Below are 18,617 nucleotides of genomic sequence, written 5' to 3' on the forward strand. Positions count from 1 at the left end.
TTTTGAAGTGCTTTTCCACTGCTTGAAGTACTAATTACATTTAATTACATATTGTCCAAATGAAAGGAGACCTTTCCCTGAGTACCCTGACACCAATTGATGTCCATTCACGTTGGCTGATCCACAGTTCTTGGGCAGAGTCTAAGATGCTAAGCACTGCACCACCTTTCCAACAAATTGTCCGTGGATCCATTTCCTGTCAAAAAAACAAAAAGAAAAATGAGTAAAAATTGTAATGTTCAAGATACCAGCTCACACAAATTCAGGATCATTTCATAAAAGTTTTCTGACTAAATTCAAGACATTTTCTGATTTTTTCTCAAATAAAGGCAACAAAAAGCCAGATTGAGTACGAATGGTTCAGTAAGGTAAGAATAAACCAGATTGTCTTGAGGGTAAAAATGAAAGACATGATGATTGCAAATTTTTTTTTTCATTAGCAGAAAAAGATGAGAGCTTGAAAGTGCTGAATTAAAAACCAAAATGTTCTCACAAACTTGCATCATTCTCTAAAAACATCTGACAATAAAAAGGTAAAAACCTTATTGCATTTTTCAACAATAGTTACCAAAACATTTTTTTACCTTGGGTCTTGCAATCACTTCAACCTGATCAACAAGTTTGCGGTGCAATGGAGGTAACTTTGCTTGTAAGCGTGACTGTAATGCAGCTGCAGCACCATTAAACATGAAACCGCCACCGATCAGTAAAACTGAGCTGTACATTTTACGCTTTGTTTCTTCAGGAGCAGCAGTATCTAGAAAACACAACAGACATGTTATGATGGTGTCTTGAATAAAAACAACTCTTGTGATTCCTTCTAAAGAGTAACTAATGGAGAATAGCCAGGAAGCAGGAGGCTCTCAATAGCTTTGCAGAAGTCTTGTGATTCCCTCTAAAGAATAACCAATTGAGAGTGGCTAGGAAGCAGGAGGCTCTCTCTAACTTTGCAGAAGTCTTGTGATTCCTTCTAAAAAATAACTAATGAAGAGTAGCTAGGGAGCAGGCTCTGAAGCCCTGCAGCACTAGTGGTAAAGTGGCCAATTGTCCCTTTGCAGACCCCTCATAGACTTCTCCCAACATGGCAATGAAACTTCTCACAGACTTGACGTCAAGTAAATTCAACACTAAAAGCCTAAGGCCTTTTGACAACCTTGTTGACAGCCTTGTTGTTGAAAAGGTGGCATGTACACAGAACGTATAGTTTTCCATTAAGAGTGAAGCCTTGTATTTAATGTCCAACTGTGAAGGTGATTTACTCACGACAACAATTAATGCTGTGTAATATTGCTTGATCTAGACCCAAACTCTTCTCAGACACAAACTTCATCTCCTTGTTACCAGTCCTCATGGTGGTTGTTATATTCTGCTCAAGATCTGGGACTGTCTCAGTACTGGGTCCAATCTTTGAGCCAGAAGACTGCTTACTAGACTGATCCTGTCCTCTCTGTGACTGTGGATTGAAAAGCACCATAATGAAATCACTCATGGCAAAATCTGATTACTGTGGTTTGTGTATGTGGCAACAGCTAAATGTGATATCAAGACTGCTGGATATTTTTCATTTTCATTCTCCATGGTTTGGATCAAAGTCAGTATCTGAGCAACTGCATACCTACCCCTCCCCTAACACAACAACAGTCAACTGATAACAATCTAGAGTTAATGTTGGGTTAGGGGAGGGGTAGGGGGACAGTTGCTTAGATACTGACATTGATCCAATGGTTTTATGACCTAAATGAAGTAGGGATTCACAGAAATGCACATGGTGATCTTGACCCATTTTTTACCTGTGGTTTAAGAACCACAGAAGGAAAACCAAACTATGACAAAATCAAATTACAGTGCGCAAGTATGGCTGAACATCATATGGAGATTGATGGATATTTACCCTTTCCTTTCTTTGTGGTTAATATCAAAAGGAATCAGTTTGACCAACACAACCGATAAAAAAAGTATAAAAGTTCAGTTAACAAAACCCTATCATATTAGGTAAGTGTCTGATTGAGCAGAAGTTCGAAATTCTTACCTCAAGCAGGTATCTATCATCACACAAGTCTTCTGGGTCATCATACTGGGAATCCTTGGTGTAAACCAACTTCTCACCAACAATACCAAACAATTGAGGGAAGAACATTCCCTATACATGAATAAACAACTATCAGACAAGAAAACAACAACAATCTGATCTAACTCTTTGTGTTAAACCTTTACATCCTCTTTCCTATACATTTCCTTTGGTACTGACAAAGAAAACTCTGGTTAACAATCAAAACTTCTTAGGTTGGCAATCATTTCCTTTATTCTCATAATCTTAATGAATGATTCAGCAGCATAACTGTAAGGAGAAATTAGATGCTGGTCACTCTTAAGGGTTTGTAATGTTACTTTAGAACAAATCTTAAGATTTTATTTTTTAAAGACAAATGTTTGGCACAGTTTTAAATATTTTCATTTCATTTTTGTACCAGTCAGGCATTACTTCCAACAGTTTATTACTAAAGGGAGTAATTCTTCTCTAGAAAAACAAGATCTGAGGCTCTATCCACAAACCATTGGTGCTTCAATTGCCTCATCTCCAATCTTCAACTGGTATGAACGAGGGGTTTCAAAAGGACGATGAACTTGAAACTCATGCACTTGACCACCAACAATATCCTGAATACAAAGAATATACAACATCTGATATCCCACTTTCATAGTTGAAATAGAACATATCCTTAAACCAACCCCTTGAGGGTCCTTTCCACTGACTGTTGCCCTTCAGATGTGCACAAAATTTTCTCTTGAATATTGTACAATTCAAAACACTACTTGAATAGGCTTCATAAAATAGAAAAGATAAATTGTACCACTAAACTGACAGAGAAACTTGAAAAAACTGTAGGATAGCATTTTGTAATAAACTAACATTCCATTCAACAGGAATAGTAACATTATTGGTCATTCTGTGCTACAGAAGCTGGGAGAAGTTTTAACAGCAATGACCGGCTAGGATTGCACAATTAGATCTTAGCCAACCATGAAAGAATTCAAGCTTTTTTGAACAGGCACATCTATTTAGTATTTTTTTTATCTTACTTATTTGCATAACTGTACCTGACTAAGATGGCAAAATGTTTCCTTTAACTCATGCAGAAGAAGTATGTCAAGTCTGTTGTTGGAATCACACTCTTTGTAGGGAAAGTTGACCTAGATGAAAATTATATAATTTATATTATGAACATTTCAGAAAGAAACACTATTGTTATTAGTTCTACAACGGTTTTAAATTTAATGTCTGGCCTTTGAAATCACCTAATTGAGCTACACTCAGGGCATAACTTACTGTTAATATAATATAATATCAACAAGTTTATTCTTGAGATTTGGGTCGTTGTTGAAATCTTTCCAAAAATTTTCTCCATGTTCCCATACCAACCTAATATCTTTATGCTTTTTTATTGTTTCTACCTTCTTTTTTAAGCTTATCATGCTAACATTTTCTCTCAGGTTAAATATAATCTTTGTGACATGAAAACAATGACTCAGTAAACTTTAAACCAAAAAATTTACCTATGGACACCAGAAGCAGAGCTGAATGTACCACTCTACGATTAGATAATTTAAAAGCAAAACCCACTGAGCTCCTTTAATGAGCACTATTTAAAGTATGAATGGGGGGCATGTCCCCATGGTCAGCCAAAGTCACAAAGTCTTGGCCAATGAGTCCTCAACAAGGTCAAGACCCTCTATTTTCACAGTGCCTCAGTCTCCATTCATGAGTATTCATGGGTACTAGGAAACTGTCAGTGGAACCCAAGGAAAGGCTGGGCATAAGGTAATCTCTCATGGGCCAACATCCTATTCATGTAATCCCAAACCTGGACCCATTCTCTTACTGCTGTACCTTTTATGAGACTTGCAGAGTACTCACCCTTCTTAGCAGCCAGAAAAAGGCTCTGGTTATATCTCTTCCTCCATACTGAAGCCATAGTCTAAAATGCATCAACTTGTCAGTTATATTATATTTTGATACAGTAACTGATTATTAATAATAATACTTATTATTATTATTATAATTATTATTACGATCATATCTATTTCAGAATAGGCCTCAATTAACCCTTTAATGTCTTCATGCAAAAACACAAATGAAATCTTTTTGTCACCCACATAAATTTGTTACTTACAGACATGTAGAGAGGAGAAAATACTTCAAAATGGTAAATAACAAGAATCAAAATGCTAGCATGATTTGGAAAAGAAGTGAAAATATAAAAAAATTCCATAATGACTCCATGTCAAAGATGTCCTTTTGAACATTGAAAATAAAACTGAAAAAAAAATTCTTGTGTGCTGGCAGTTCTGAGTCAAAATTTTACATTGCACAGTGTACATGTTTGCAAGACCAGCCATCAAAATGTTATTACCGTGAACTAGGGATGACCAAGCCATCTTCTACACAACAAATACTAGTTTTCTCATCTCCAACATCAACAACACAAGCAGCACTTAAGCCACAACCAAATACAGAGGACACTGACTCCTGTAATAAATGAAGAAAAGCAAATCATATCATATGTCAAAACATTGAAATTCTTTGAATGCAAGCTACAAACAAATAAATACAACTGAAGGGACTCCGAGAACAAACTAAATGTTCGATTACTGACATAAATTATTTCAAAGGTAATTTCAGTGATAGTGGCAGTTCATTGTGGAATAGCCTTCCTTCTGAGGGTAGGTGCATGGAATCCCTTGGGTCATTTAAACATGCAATCAGCAATGCTGTATAAGGAAGGCATTCACCAAAAGCAGCTTCTCAATGTCATGTAGTTCAATTTAGTTACAGTTGTGTGCCAGTAGTTATAGTTTGATCCCTTTGGTAAATAGCTGATGAATTGCCAGTGGTGAAATAAAGTTTATTGATTGATTGATTGATTGACTTTAACACACTTAGTGCTAAATTTGTTAATATGAAACTGGAGGGAAATAGCAAGATTTGATTGTGCATAATCATTCAACTGATAAACAGAGGGACATAGGGGTTGATCTTATTTTTCAACTATACAATAAATCTCTCAATGAATGACTATAAGGATTCTTAATCTGCACTCTGGTTGTTAGAGTGAAATATGACTCACAGTAAAGCCAAAAGTAAAAGTATTAGCAAAACCACATGTCAAACTGTGAAAACCCAAATACACCTCATGAAGAGCTATCTGAAACCAATGTATAACACGTCTTCAGGCATTATGATAACCCTTTCACCCTCAGCAGTGATTAACTTATAACTTCTCCCTATAATAACCATACATTCTCCAGACAATATGTAATAAGAATACTCCTCCCTATCAGAGAGAAATTTTTATCTTGATCTAACACTAAATTCTCAAAAGTAATTAACAAGGAAATACAAAGCTCCTCCAAGAGAGAATTCATTTAACAGTCAGATCTTGGGAGTGAAAGGGTTAACCTAAAACCAGAATATTTTGACTGAACTTCCTACAGCTGTAACCTACAGGTTATTGCTGAGGAGTGAACTTGCCTTGGTGTACACTAAAATTCAAACCTGAATGTCTCCAAGCCCCTAATACCTAGAACTTTTTTGGTGCTCCTGAGGAAACCTTGGACTCTACTGTAAATTATAGTGGAGAATCCAAACAATATTATGTTCTGACCTGGTGAATGATAGCCGATGAGAATTGAAGATTACAAAGGAGGATGTTCATCATCTCTTTGATGTGATTCTTATCCAAAGAATCAGGAACCACTAGAACAGCCCTATAATACTGAATAAACAAAAAATACCAGACCAAAAATGATAGGGTTTATATAATCTTAATGAGCTCTAGAACAAGCAAAAGAGAATGGTGATGGTACTCAGAAAATTTTTAGATGAGATCAAATGGCCAATTTCCAAGGTTTAACTCCATATCAAACTTTTCCATTACCACTTTTCACAAGCCGATGATAAGTTTAATATTAACAAGCTAATAGTGCTTTCTTTTAGACTTAGGACCATAAAACCAGATTTCACCAATAATTGAAATGGCCAATCAGAAGGAAAACAAAAATCAAAAGAGGCCAATAAGAATGCAAAGTCAAGTCTCAGTAGTAGGAAAATGTCCCAGGTCTTAGCTTTGCATCTGATTGGCTCGGAAGGTGAGCAAAGATTTCTAAGCCAATCACAGGGAAGAATGAGGGAAACCCAGTGCAATCCAAGAATACCCTAAATTGTAAATTGCTTAAACTGCACAACATCAGGCATTAATGTACATAGAGATGTTTTATCAAAGAACAATAATTAGAAGTCTAGATGCTACACCAAAATCCATAATACACATTTATATAATCAGTAATATTTAGTCTATGTAAAGCTATCAAATATTCACTAATTCATTTATTTGTTTTGAAAGTACTCAGGGTAAAATAACACAATTTTCAGAAATCTTGAATAATTTAAGCAATAAGAATTAAAGTACAAACACTAACCCCCAGATCTCGCAGTGGGATAGTCAAGCATGTCTGTATGGCATATGCCCACAAGGCCTCCAGATCAGCACAGACAGCAGTGAGTGACCCCCCTGGCCCACTGTGTAGGTTCAGATGCCCCCCTTTCATTGGCCAATGAAGTGAGTATGGTTCATCTGGATGAATGTATAGAGCCTGCAACAAATCCAATAAAATACCAGTTGGTTTAAGAAATACACACCAAGTCAATTCTGTTTTAACCACAACACTGTTGAACAACCATTTGCATTGAGCAATTACATTTTGGAGGTTGAATGTTCTCACTGATGGTCAGGTACTGTTTCTAAAAAACTTTCTCACAGCCCAGTATTGTTCAAATTTCTCAAGTGATGTAGTTGTTCTAAGAAAGCTGAATATTCATCCTCATCAGCTAAATTTCTTTACAACATACCAAACACACTATTTTAGCTCTACATCCAGCAAAGAAAAACTAGTAAAAATAATACTAACAGGTTCTCCAGCTATAACAGGAGGTGCTGAGCTTGTGTCTGTCCACTTGATTGACGACTCCTCATCACGATGGTGCTCAGCTTCAATCTTTGAATTAAATGCTGCAACCTGTGGACACAGCCTCATTCATCAAGTAAACGCTTAACTCTCAGGATTGACCAATAATGTAATTTATACTCATAGTATTACTACAGAGTCAAGTAGAGTTGGAGTGATAAGCAAAAAGTATGTGTAGAATATCAACTAGGCATTATATTGCCTGATTCAACATGATATTCTCATCATTACTTTTTGGTAAAATTTGCAACAGACAGCAAAGAGAATTTACAGTCAGATCTAGAGAGTCAAAAAATTAATGCAGCATGGGTGTAAGTGCCCCTATAGCATGAGTTTCTGTTCATTGTTTGATTTGGTTAATAATCTTTGAAGTCACAGACTTTATAGGTGGCTCATCATGCACTCTTAAGTGTAATTCAATATATTTGAAAAAAGGCCCTTTGATCAGTTTTTGGTAAGCACTCATGCTCATAAGGAAAGAAATTAGTAAAGAAAAGGAAGGAAAGGTTCAATCGATATCAACTCTTGCCAGATCCAGAATAATGTAAGTTTGATTTAACTGAAGCATTTCTTAATCCATTTGCGTGTCCCTAATTTCTTAAATCAATTTTTAGTTTCACGGTATAATACAGTAAAGATCCCAATCAGAAAGGAGATTCTCTTGCTCAAAAGCTTGATTCAAGGAAAATAATTATATTGCTTCTAACCTGAGAAACTGTAGTTTGATGTTTTCGTGAACCAGATGAAGTTTTCCTTGACCATATTGCTTGCTCAATCACACTAAGTGCAAGTTCTTTCTGTGTTTCACTGTCAGGATGATCAAGTCCATCCCTGACAAGTAAGGTTTGATCCGGAATGTCAATAGTGCACTGCTGAGGTTTCCTTCGGGCAATGACATGAGGAATGCTTTGTGGTAGGTGGTCAGTAGCACGTCCCAGCCACATCAATGTGGAACCAGGGTGAAGAATCACAACAGTTGAAGCCTGAAGAGGCTGAAAAAGATAGCAAATTTCAAGATATTTGTTCTTGAAAGTACTCCACCTGCCATACATTTAATTTCACAAATGAACAGTATTTTGCTCATAGTGCAACTAGTATTTCTATAAATCTTTGAGGTAGCTCCCTAAAAAGCATGTAGTTAATAATTTGATGTAAACATATTGGAACATTTGGAAAAATTTCCGCACAGCCCCATACTTAATTATGCATGCACATCTTACTGGTGATACACTGAATAATAAAGCCCCATATATGGATGTATAATGATGTATGGGGCTGTGCGGAAATTTTGCCGAACATTTTTTTTTCAAATATTTTGGAGATAATTTGAAATTGACGAAAATTTTAAATTGTTTACTTCTATACTCTTTGTGCTCAAAAAAAAGAAAGGAAATCAACTCCGTTTCTGTAAACTTCACTGTATTTGTACGCGCTTTTATATTGCAGCATACTGCTACTTCTTAACCTTCATTTGATATAAGTTTCATACGATTTCATAAACATCGGCGAAAATCACTTGGCGGAAGTAACTCTTGTATAGCTGTACGCAAACTGATCATAATCTACGTAATATCAACGAGTTCTATTTAATTTAAACATTCCATAATTGAGATGCTACACATAACTTCCGAGTCCCTTTACCATTCTGCAATATGGTACTACATCTTAACTTTAATTTGATATAAGTTTTATACGACAGGCTACACATAACGTCTGTGTCAAATCGCCACCTTGAAGAGTTGACTCTCAGTGCTGGCGAGTTTGGTGGTGGCAAGTTTCTTGTGGAGGCTAATTGACCGGATACCATTTAATTACATCAAACCTAAAAGTATTATGCAATTTTAGCTTGACGCCAGGAGATTCCTCGACATGCCCACGGAGAACTCTTCTTGGGAGTGATCGAGTGACCTGTAAATTGCCTGTTAGCTATAGTTAATTTTAACAAGAGAGAGGAAAGATTGAATGATACCTCGACTGATTCAGCAGGAGCCGGTCGTTCAACTTTTACTCCACGAGGCATTTCTGGTGAAGCTTTCCTTTTCCCTAGAAGCTTTCTAACAAAAGAAACAAAAGTCCCCCAAAACCGCCATTTTGATTCTTTTACTTGAGCCTGCAGTATTTTGCACAGTTTTGACGTTCTTACTCCAAATTGAATGTTGTAAGAACTCATAAAGTGAGACTTATTCCCAGAACATGACTATTACACCACATAATTATTAGAAAAGTGGGTTCATCCTTAACGGCAAGATGGCGGACGGAGGCACCGCGGAGGAAAGCCTCGAATTGGCAGACAGGCAACGGAAAATATCTGCTGCTACACAACCTGTTTCTGTGGATAATCATAATTCCCAGCCACAGAAGAGTGAAGCTGCGAAGAAATCTTTGAAAAAGAAAGGTTAGTAGCGTAATGACATTACGTTTTTTGTTGCTGAATTGGAGAGCGGAATTGGAGGAAATCAGCACAATTTCTGTGAAACCCCTAAAACCACATCTAATTTTTTAGGCATTGTTATCACTCTTACATCAAAATCAAGCGGTGAAGTAAATTTTCCGTATTTTAATCGATATCTAAACTTCGAGGTCAACTGACGACATGTTGCAGCATATCCCAGAAAGTTAGAAAATGAAAAAATAGTAAAAACGTTATAAGCTTTCAGTTAAGTCGCTTAAACTACATCTTACTTTTCTCTGTGATGTCATGATCGTCGTAAATGATCGTGCATGTTGTTGTTGGTATTTCTGCAGTGGAAGTTTTACTAAAGGCTGCTGGAGATGCCCCTATTATGGTGAAAAAGAAGTGGGTAGTGGATGGATCAAAGCAAGTCTCATACATTATAGAATTTATTAGGAAATATATCAAGTGTGAACCACAAGATTCACTGGTGAGTTCATTCCTTTGATCCTCAGTAGTGAAGTAAGCTCAGAAACTTGACTTAAAGCTTTTTGTACTTATGGGTGTCAGTTATAGCCTGTACCAGGCACTTGGTCAATGGAAACAAGCAAATATTTGTTTTTGAAAATACTGTTATGTGTAAAATAGATGGGAGGGGGAATAAAAATGTAACTACTACGTCCATCATCACTGCCAACTGAGGGCTTGGTGTAAGGGTATGTTAGCCTTGGGTTAGGCTATTCCAGGGAAGGTTGGGTGGTGATCTGCTCCAGAAGCCTTACAAAGCCTGACCTTGTTTAGGTCAATATCCATTCTTTTTGTGTCCTTGTCAGAAAAAAAGATTTAGACTGCGATACATCAATCTCATCCAACCAAGTCTAATACATATTCATACATTCAGACAGATTTTTTACTTGATGAATTAATCTGTTAACTCCCAAGATCAAAATATAAATTCTCTGCACTGTCTTTTACATATTTCCTTTAATTAGTTCTCTGAGAGTTGGTGTTAAATCAAACAATGATCTTTAGTTGATATTTTACTTTCTTAACATCACCCTTCTGCTTGAAAATGTAGAGATACAAATAGCCCTTGAACTCTCAAGATCTTAATGTTAATTCTTCCCTCTTGCTGCCACACATTTCCTTGTAAATTAGCCATGTGAATTTGGTTTTAAATCAAGATAACAGCTTCTAACTGATAAGTTTCAGTATTCTCGTAACCTGTGTGCTGGGTAGTACACAAATATTACAAGGAGAGGTTACATGTTAATCCCTTTTGGGACTAAAAGGGCTAAGGGAAATTCCTCTATGGTCACTCATTGAAGTGAAGGGGTTATAATTTTAAAAAAATATATTAGTATCACACACACACAATACATTGCCACACTCTCACCCTGTTTCCTTGTTTAGACTTCTGGTTCAGAAAATCAGCCTGCTCATGAGGCTACATTGTCAGAGTGTGGACCCTGTTTAAAAATCAAAAGCTGTAAAATTTACCCAGTTCGAAAGCACATTACTGTTGGGCTAAACAGACATTTCCTAGGAAGTGCTAGTGGAGCATTGCTGTCACTTTAAACTGTGGAGAAAACTTTGTTCTTGCATGTAACCCTCAGTCTCCAATATGTGTTCTAATGTGTTTCTTCTCAGTTTGTTTATGTAGGTCAGTGTTTTGCACCGACTCCTGATCAGACATTACAGAATTTATACGATGTGAGTAGAGTGGGTTAACAATAATCATTAAACATTTGTAAGGGGTTATTCTTAAGGAGGATTAAGTACAAGTGGATAGAGATTTGTCCAGTAGATATAGCATTAACCATCCTTCAAACAGTGGTTGCCAGGTTACCATGATAGTGTACCAATAGCCTTACATATTTCTGAGTGGAGAGGGATACTGTATGAGTAAGCTGGCGTCTCTAAAAACATAATGCAATGACCCCACCAGGGTTCCAACCCAGACCTCCTGATATGCAGCTCAGTGTAATAACAACCATCCCACTCCATCTCCCATACAAGAAAATGAACCCCCCCTCCCTCTCCCCCTACCACCAGGACTTGTTTGACTTTTTGTTATGAGCATGACCTCTTCACTTCTTTGATTTTATTTGTAGTTTTCTCCCTAATGGTTTTATCCATTTCTTTGTAGATATTTAAGAGAATTTTGTATAGAATCTGAGTATTACCCCATAGTTAATGAGTTTGTATTTTCTTGTAACTTGTTTGCTGGGTAAATATTAGTGTTACTTTTAGAGTAAATTACATTTTCATCACTTCTGGAAGTCAGAGGATTGATTATAACACAATTTATTGCAGCAGCTTGAGATATGACTGAATGGGGTCTGACACGTTGATAATCTGATGACATTTTACTGAATGAAGCTAATTATTCTTTGCTTTAGTGTTTTGGAGCAGATGGAAAGTTAGTCCTTCATTACTGCAAGACACAAGCTTGGGGATAATTGAGCTCTACAGTATTCAACACTTTATTTTTCCAAAAATGTTATTAATAAACAGATCATGTGATAGGTAGGGAGTGGTACTTTTTGGACATAAGGAAAATTTAAGTCTTAAGGGAGAGAGTTTTCACAGCCATCATGTTTGAGGTTCAAAAATCAGAAAATAAGAGCATCTTTTAAAGAATGAGTGGGATTTCAAGTGGAATTCAACCTTTCAGCCTCTTTTTTAAATAAACCGTTTTAGTTTAATTTTTGAATTTTTCTGAAGTATACATAGTTCAAAACAACATCCCTAATTTTACTACTTCTACAGAGCCATATGTTTTTGAAACATAAAGAAGACTGGTCATTTACTCTGTACTCTATTTTGCCTGATTTGCAAAAAAGAATGCAATGGACTATTTCTTGTCAAGGAATTTCCCCAAAAAAAGATTGTATGTGTATGTATTTCTCATCTTAAATAAACTGAGAGTATGTAAATATGATAAGATATTTTGTATTATAATAATTGAATAAAACCATGAAATAATCTTGAATTTTTGTTCTGTTTTGTTTTGGTTTTTCTCAATTTTAGAGCTCTATGGGTTATTCCTTACAATTTTTTTTTTTTATTACAATAGAAGAAGCTTGCATTCCAGGAAATTATAACACAACACCTTGTGATTTAAGCAATACTGTGGTGGAAATCACTTCAACCACAATTAAGGAGTTTTCCAGAACTCAATCATTAAATTTTCACATCTCTCAACCATGAAATGTCTTTAATACAATGGCATGCAATGTGTTCAAACAAGGTAAAAAATGTAACAAAACTAAACACAATGTCCATGGTCAGTTGCAACAACTACTAAGTTACTGAATTTAAGCCCCCACCCTTGATGTAAATTTCACTGATTTTCACCTTCCCCACCCTTATCACCAAAAAAGGGTTAAGTCTGTACTTGAGCCTATTGGCCCTTTAAGCTGGAGCTTATCCTAGTTTCCAAGTAGCATGAAGTGATTAGGAGTATTATTACTTCCCCCTGGATGAGATGCTAGTCCATTGCAAGGTTACCCCTCCAGCATTTAATCAGGCTTCTCTGATAATTTACTGCCTCCCATTCATACTCCTGGGCCAAGTTGTTTGAAGGCCTAGTAGTGCTAACCCAGGGTTAAATTTTAATCCAGGTTTCTCTGTTCCTTGGTTTAAAATATAATTTTCTCTTTAATTTTATACAGAGTCCAGTCATCAAATTGTTGACAAAAAGAATTCTGCTTAATTTACTTTTAAAGCTTTCAGATCTGAAACCGAATTCCACACTAACCCTGAGTTATCTTAACCCACCCTTGAAAAACCCACCAGTAGGGGGAGAGGCTCTGTAAAGTAAGGCATCTTGTCAGGTCCCCTTGACCTAGAGTCCAGTACACTTATTGATTGGACCACTGCGTTTCCCACATCGAAACCCGAAGGAAAACTCAGACATAACCATTTTTTTTCCTTTTTTGGCGCTTTTTAAGTATTTTCTATGTTTACCAACATGTTCGTTCTTTAAACTTTTGGTGACGAACTTTACACAGGGGCAAAAGTCTTTTCATGCGAATCAGCTGACCAGTGGCAAATCAGATCACTCATTCATAACTGATCAGTCGGAAGGCTGAGACAAAGCGGCGATGGGGGTGAACCGGCAAAAGCGGAAAATATTCAGAAGTTAGCGTAAAGTGTATGTTATTATGATGGAAGTAGAAACAGATATCCTAAGGGGACAGTTTGAACGGCTGCCAACCAAAAGGAAAAACTCTGTGATTCTTTCAAAGACATCTCTCACCTACGGTGGAGGCAGGGATGGTTGCTGCGTTTGTCTGGGGCAGCATGGCTCTCTGTCAATAGTGACAACGAAAGTGGTTGATATTTACGGCGCGAAGGCGTACCAAGGGCCTGAAGGCGATACTGCTGCTTACTTTCAAGTGTATTCTTGTCCTAGGTATGAAAAGAAACGAGTACGACAAAAAGTCTGTTTTAGGGTGTCTTCCTCTGATAGCGAAGAGGGTAACATTGCGATAGCGGAACAATGGGTTCGAACTATTTTATGGTTAATCAAAGATCCAGAGAGGAATTTGAGCTGCGAACAAGGTAAGACGACTCAGGAGATCTGTCACATGAAAGGGGGAAAGGTTTTTCCGTGCAAGCTTTCAGTTTTTGGTAGAACTTACTTTAGGTTAATATATTTTGCTTCAAGGAATACGAAGTCACGAGTTGTGTAAATATCTCCAAGTCACGAGATCAATTGTTTGCTCCTTATTTGTTTCGAACTTGTCTTCACAAATAGTAGAACACAACGTAGAGGTGGGCGATGGAATAGAGGAAAACGCTCGTTACTGAGAGTTTACTCCTCACCAACACAGAAGGGAATAAAATGCAGTGAGAGGAGAGTATTATCGATTTGTGTTTTCAAACAAGATGTAAAGAGGATTACGTAATTTTAAGCAGTGTAAAGGACAAAAGATATTCTGAATATTCTCTATCATTTGGGATCTTTATTAAGAAATGTAGGCACAGGAGAATGATGTGAAGTAGGTGGAGAACATCCTCCACATTGTGTCAAAAGGTGCTCAGGTCATCTGTCTGTCGGCCAATTATAAACCTCTTAAGAATTTTTAGGCTAGATGCTCAAAAACAGACTTGAAATTTGATGGTATAATCTGTCTAAAAACTCTCCTTAACCCTTTAACTCCCAAAAATCTGTTAGTAATTCTCCTTACTGTCTGCCATGCAATTTATGTAATGTTAGTATGGAGAATTTGAATTTGGACCAACCAATAATGCCCTAATTGATATTTTTCTTTATTCTCATTACTTGTCTGCTTCACATTGTATTGATAGTGTAAGGAGAAATTCTTTCAAGATCACTAGTGGGACTTAAAGGGTTAAACCTCCTTGGAAGTAACTTGGATATAAAGATTTAAAATGTCTGAAAGGCCAGCGGGCTCAAAACTGGGCTTAATTTCCACTGCTCTCTTGTGTCTGATCTTTGCTCCTTGCTGAGAAGAGTGGGTTTAAGAGGGAGGAGCACAGGCTCATATTCCTAAACAGCAGCTGGTAATTGACCCTAGCTCAAAACCAAACACAAAAATGTTGGGTACGAAAACTCTTGTAATGCAACTGTCAAGTTTTTAGATTGAGTGTTTGGATCAGATGAAATCCATGCAGCTTTTCACTTCTCAGATTATTTTATAGTTATATGGATGTTGTTTTGATACATTTTACAGAAGAAAGGACTCTTCCCGCTTCCCGCAAACTTCTGATACTTATCAACCCATTTAGTGGATCTGGAAAAAGCATGAGAATCTTTCATGAACATGTGGAGCCAATGTTGAATGAGGCAGAATTAGAATTTAACACCATAACAACAGGTAATTTATTCTGTTGGCATACAGTAAACCTATTCAATTAAAAATTGCATACTAATTATCCCCTTCCACACCATTCTTGCATGAAGCAACAAATAAACAAGACAGTGAATCTGTTTGGGCATCTTTAATGAGGAAACAAGGAGCCCCCAAGGACTCAAGAAAAGGGAGGGTAAAGAAACATCTGCAATGTCAGAACGAACAAAACAAAGTGGTGATATGTCATCCAAATGTTAGTAAACAGCTAGCCAGGTGCAGCATGTTGGCCTGGGGCTAATTTAGTCATTTCTATTGGAGTATGAACCCTGTGGGTGAGCATCTCCATGGTACCAGTATGTTGAGTTAAATATCAATATCAATACCTCCAGCTGTAGTCTTTGAAAACTTTTTTCTTTTTGGAAAGTGTAATTTCCTAGGACAAATATCCTGGCACATTTTTGTTCCAAAAAGAGGCTTTTGTTTATTTAACTTGTGTATTTTTGCAAATTACTTTTCAGAATATGCTGGTCATGCAGGAGAGATGATTTTGTCAATGAACCTTCTTGATGTTGATGGGATTGTTATTTGTTCAGGAGATGGCTTAGTGTATGAAGTATGTTTATTCAATTATTCCTCAATGATATCCTGGCTGTTCTGAGTACTTCTCAAAAAGTACTCCATATTAGATTCACAACAAATTTTTTAATTTAGGTCATAAATGGTTTGATGAAACGTCCTGATTGGGAAGCTGCAATAAATATTCCCTTGGGAGTCATACCAACTGGTTCTGGAAATGCTCTTTGTCTTTCTGCACTTTTTGCTACAGGGTAAGTTAAAAATGCTAATTTTTGAGGCTTTTATTATTTTTGTGCTTCTCTGCTTGTGGCTCTCTAGGTTTTGTTGTTGCCAGTGGAGATAAAATTTGAGCAAAAGAATCTTAAAAATATATTTGATTTAGGAAAAAACTCTTGTCAGTGTTCAGTATATATTCTTAAAGGTAAGAATAATCAGGTGGCTTAATTATTCACCATGAGGATTTTTTTAAAAAGTGAATATATAAATAGTGCCCTTTTTCTTGTTCAAATGGTGACTACAGTGTAATAATATTGTTGAATAAACAGATACCTATTTCAGGAAGGGCAATGTCACTGTACTGATAAATAATTTTTCATTATGTTTTTAGGGAGCCAAATGATGTGACAAGTGCCATTTTTGGTATTATTCGTGGGAATCTTATGGATTTAGACATCTGTTCTGTGATAACACCAACAGAAAAGTTGTATGCATTTCTCTCCGTGACTTGGGGATTAGTTTCTGATGTTGACATTGAATCGGAGAGATACAGATTTCTAGGAGAGACAAGATTTCTTATCGGCACAGTAGCAAGAATTATTGGACTGCGCAAATACCGAGGGCGCCTTTCATATTTGCCCGCCGATGATATAAACGGTGGAGAGGATAATTTAGCATATAACTTTACCCCAAGGGAAGATGTTAGCAGTAGTGCAGCAGAATGTGATGTAACATCCCTCTCTCAACACCAGGCGCACATTCAGGAGAATTTAAATGGTGTGTTCAGCAAACGCATCAGTGGAAATTTTTCAAGCCTGGGGCCATCAGATCATCTTCTTCCCCCCCTGAGTTCAGAACTGCCTCCAAGCTGGAAGGTTGTGGAAGGAGAGTTTATCCTTGGATGCCCTGTGTTTTTGAGTCACCTAGGCACAGACCTGATGGCAAACCCAGATGGAAAGTTTGGCGATGGGTTGATGGGAATCTTTTATGTTAGATCAACTACTGGCCGAATGGCTCTTCTGGATCTGTTTGGCAAAATGAAGGATGGATCACACGTTCTCAGCCATCATGTGGAGTATATTAGAGCCTATGCTTTCCGTTTAGAACCAGACACTAGTCAGACTGGAAACTTAGTTGTTGATGGCGAGAAAATTGACTATGTTCCAATCCAGGGACAAATTCATAAGTCTCTTGCCAAATTGATGTGCGTAACACCACCACCTAAAATGTAGGGATTTTTCAATTACATTAGAAATTATCAAATAGTTACATTTATGAATGTTGAACTTGGTTATTGAGATAATTGTATTTCACAGTTAAGTAAAACTGTGGGTAGATTTTAGCTAGGGACTGATTTAAGAATTTAAGGGGAATGAAACTGGGGTCTGGTCAATTGTCTATTCCTTTATATTTAAGAATTTTTTAACTTTTAAAAAGGCTACCTATGAATATGGTGGAACTAATGACTATTATAATGTTAACAAGACTTTTTACCTTTTAATTCAACGAATTTTATATTTTTTGAAAAACATTCAACATATTATTTATAATGATGCAGAGATAATCTTCAAGATGAGCTTTTTATTTCAATTTTATTACTGCACAACCTATGTAATTGAAATTTACCAGAAACAGATGTGCAATAAAGTGAGTAAATGCATTTGATAATTTATTAATCAAAGTTAATTAGGCATTACAGATCTGGGAATTCTTCATCTACTTTACAGAATTCTCAGCATAAATTTCAATGGCATGAGCCAGTTTCTCTTCAGGAAAGGAAATCATTCTTTTGTCACTTTACACAATTCTCCTGCTAATTACTGCATTTCTAAATGGAGGCACGGAATCAAGTAAATTTCTTTTTAAAATATTAGTTACCGGTAAGTCAATAAAAAATTGCTTGAATATGTTTGGTTCTTCAGACACGGTAATTTAGTATTATCAACTAAATTGATAACGTAAATTTACCACCGTCAAGAGTTTAAAAGCTGACGTTTCAAGCTAACGATTAGCTAACGCTCGAAACGTCAGCTTTTAAATTCTTTACGGTGGCAAATTTACGTTATCAACTCAGTGATAATAAATTACCCTGTTATACTTTCCCACCGACGCAGCACCACAGTTTCTTATGAAACTTACCCCCATTATTCATTTGTCTTTTAAAACACCCCCTCTTTGTGGCTTAATAGTCAGTTTCAAGTCCAAACCTGTGAGAGATTATTCAGCATTAATTGATTTCAGGTTGATTTTTTGCGATAAGTGACAGATGATCGATCAATAGGATCATTAAAATAGGAGAGGCCAGGGCGTGAGACGTGAAGTTTCTGATCACTGCAGACTCTTTAGTCTCATTTCCGACAAAGCATTTGATTGCAAGCACCTGTAAGCCAAATCACTTTTAGTGGTAGAACGGTTCAGTTTTAGTCATAGAGGTCTCTAGAGGTAGTGGTATGTTCACTTGTAAATCTAAGTTAATCCTTCTTTCATTGCTTGGCTAGCTTTGGTACGCTAATTGAGTTTTACTGGCTGATGTCAGAAATTTAAAGCTAATTGCAAGTGGACATTAACCGCTACCTCTAAAGGTA

General features: G+C 36.6%; 3 protein-coding genes across 3 annotated transcripts; 2 read left to right on the forward strand and 1 right to left on the reverse strand.

Moving 5' to 3' along the window:
* Positions 1–31: 31 nt before the first annotated feature.
* LOC131797848 (actin-related protein 8) lies at positions 32–9,147 on the reverse strand. The gene is made up of 13 exons (XM_059115520.2): positions 8,993–9,147; positions 7,731–8,015; positions 6,967–7,074; positions 6,478–6,651; positions 5,664–5,774; positions 4,413–4,528; positions 3,917–3,977; positions 3,100–3,192; positions 2,554–2,658; positions 2,030–2,140; positions 1,264–1,453; positions 585–757; positions 32–196 (listed from the first exon to the last, which is right to left on the reverse strand). The coding sequence occupies exons 1-13, from the start codon at positions 9,041–9,043 to the stop codon at positions 41–43; spliced, it is 1,734 nt and encodes a 577-aa protein (XP_058971503.2). The 5' UTR covers positions 9,044–9,147; the 3' UTR covers positions 32–40.
* A 100-nt stretch (positions 9,148–9,247) lies between these two features.
* Positions 9,248–12,400, forward strand: LOC131797538 (autophagy protein 12-like). Its single transcript, XM_059115168.2, has 4 exons — positions 9,248–9,418; positions 9,769–9,905; positions 11,066–11,128; positions 11,818–12,400. Exons 1-4 carry the CDS (start codon positions 9,271–9,273, stop codon positions 11,875–11,877), a joined length of 408 nt encoding a protein of 135 aa, XP_058971151.2. The 5' UTR covers positions 9,248–9,270; the 3' UTR covers positions 11,878–12,400.
* Positions 12,401–13,498: 1,098 nt separating this feature from the next.
* On the forward strand, positions 13,499–17,907 carry LOC131797341 (sphingosine kinase 1). The gene is made up of 5 exons (XM_059114957.2): positions 13,499–13,984; positions 15,121–15,264; positions 15,759–15,853; positions 15,952–16,067; positions 16,424–17,907. Exons 1-5 carry the CDS (start codon positions 13,585–13,587, stop codon positions 17,262–17,264), a joined length of 1,596 nt encoding a protein of 531 aa, XP_058970940.2. The 5' UTR covers positions 13,499–13,584; the 3' UTR covers positions 17,265–17,907.
* The last annotated feature ends 710 nt before the right edge of the window (positions 17,908–18,617 follow it).

This window comes from Pocillopora verrucosa, chromosome 8 (genome assembly GCF_036669915.1).
Source record: "Pocillopora verrucosa isolate sample1 chromosome 8, ASM3666991v2, whole genome shotgun sequence".
Classification (NCBI taxonomy): Eukaryota; Metazoa; Cnidaria; class Anthozoa; order Scleractinia; family Pocilloporidae; genus Pocillopora; species Pocillopora verrucosa.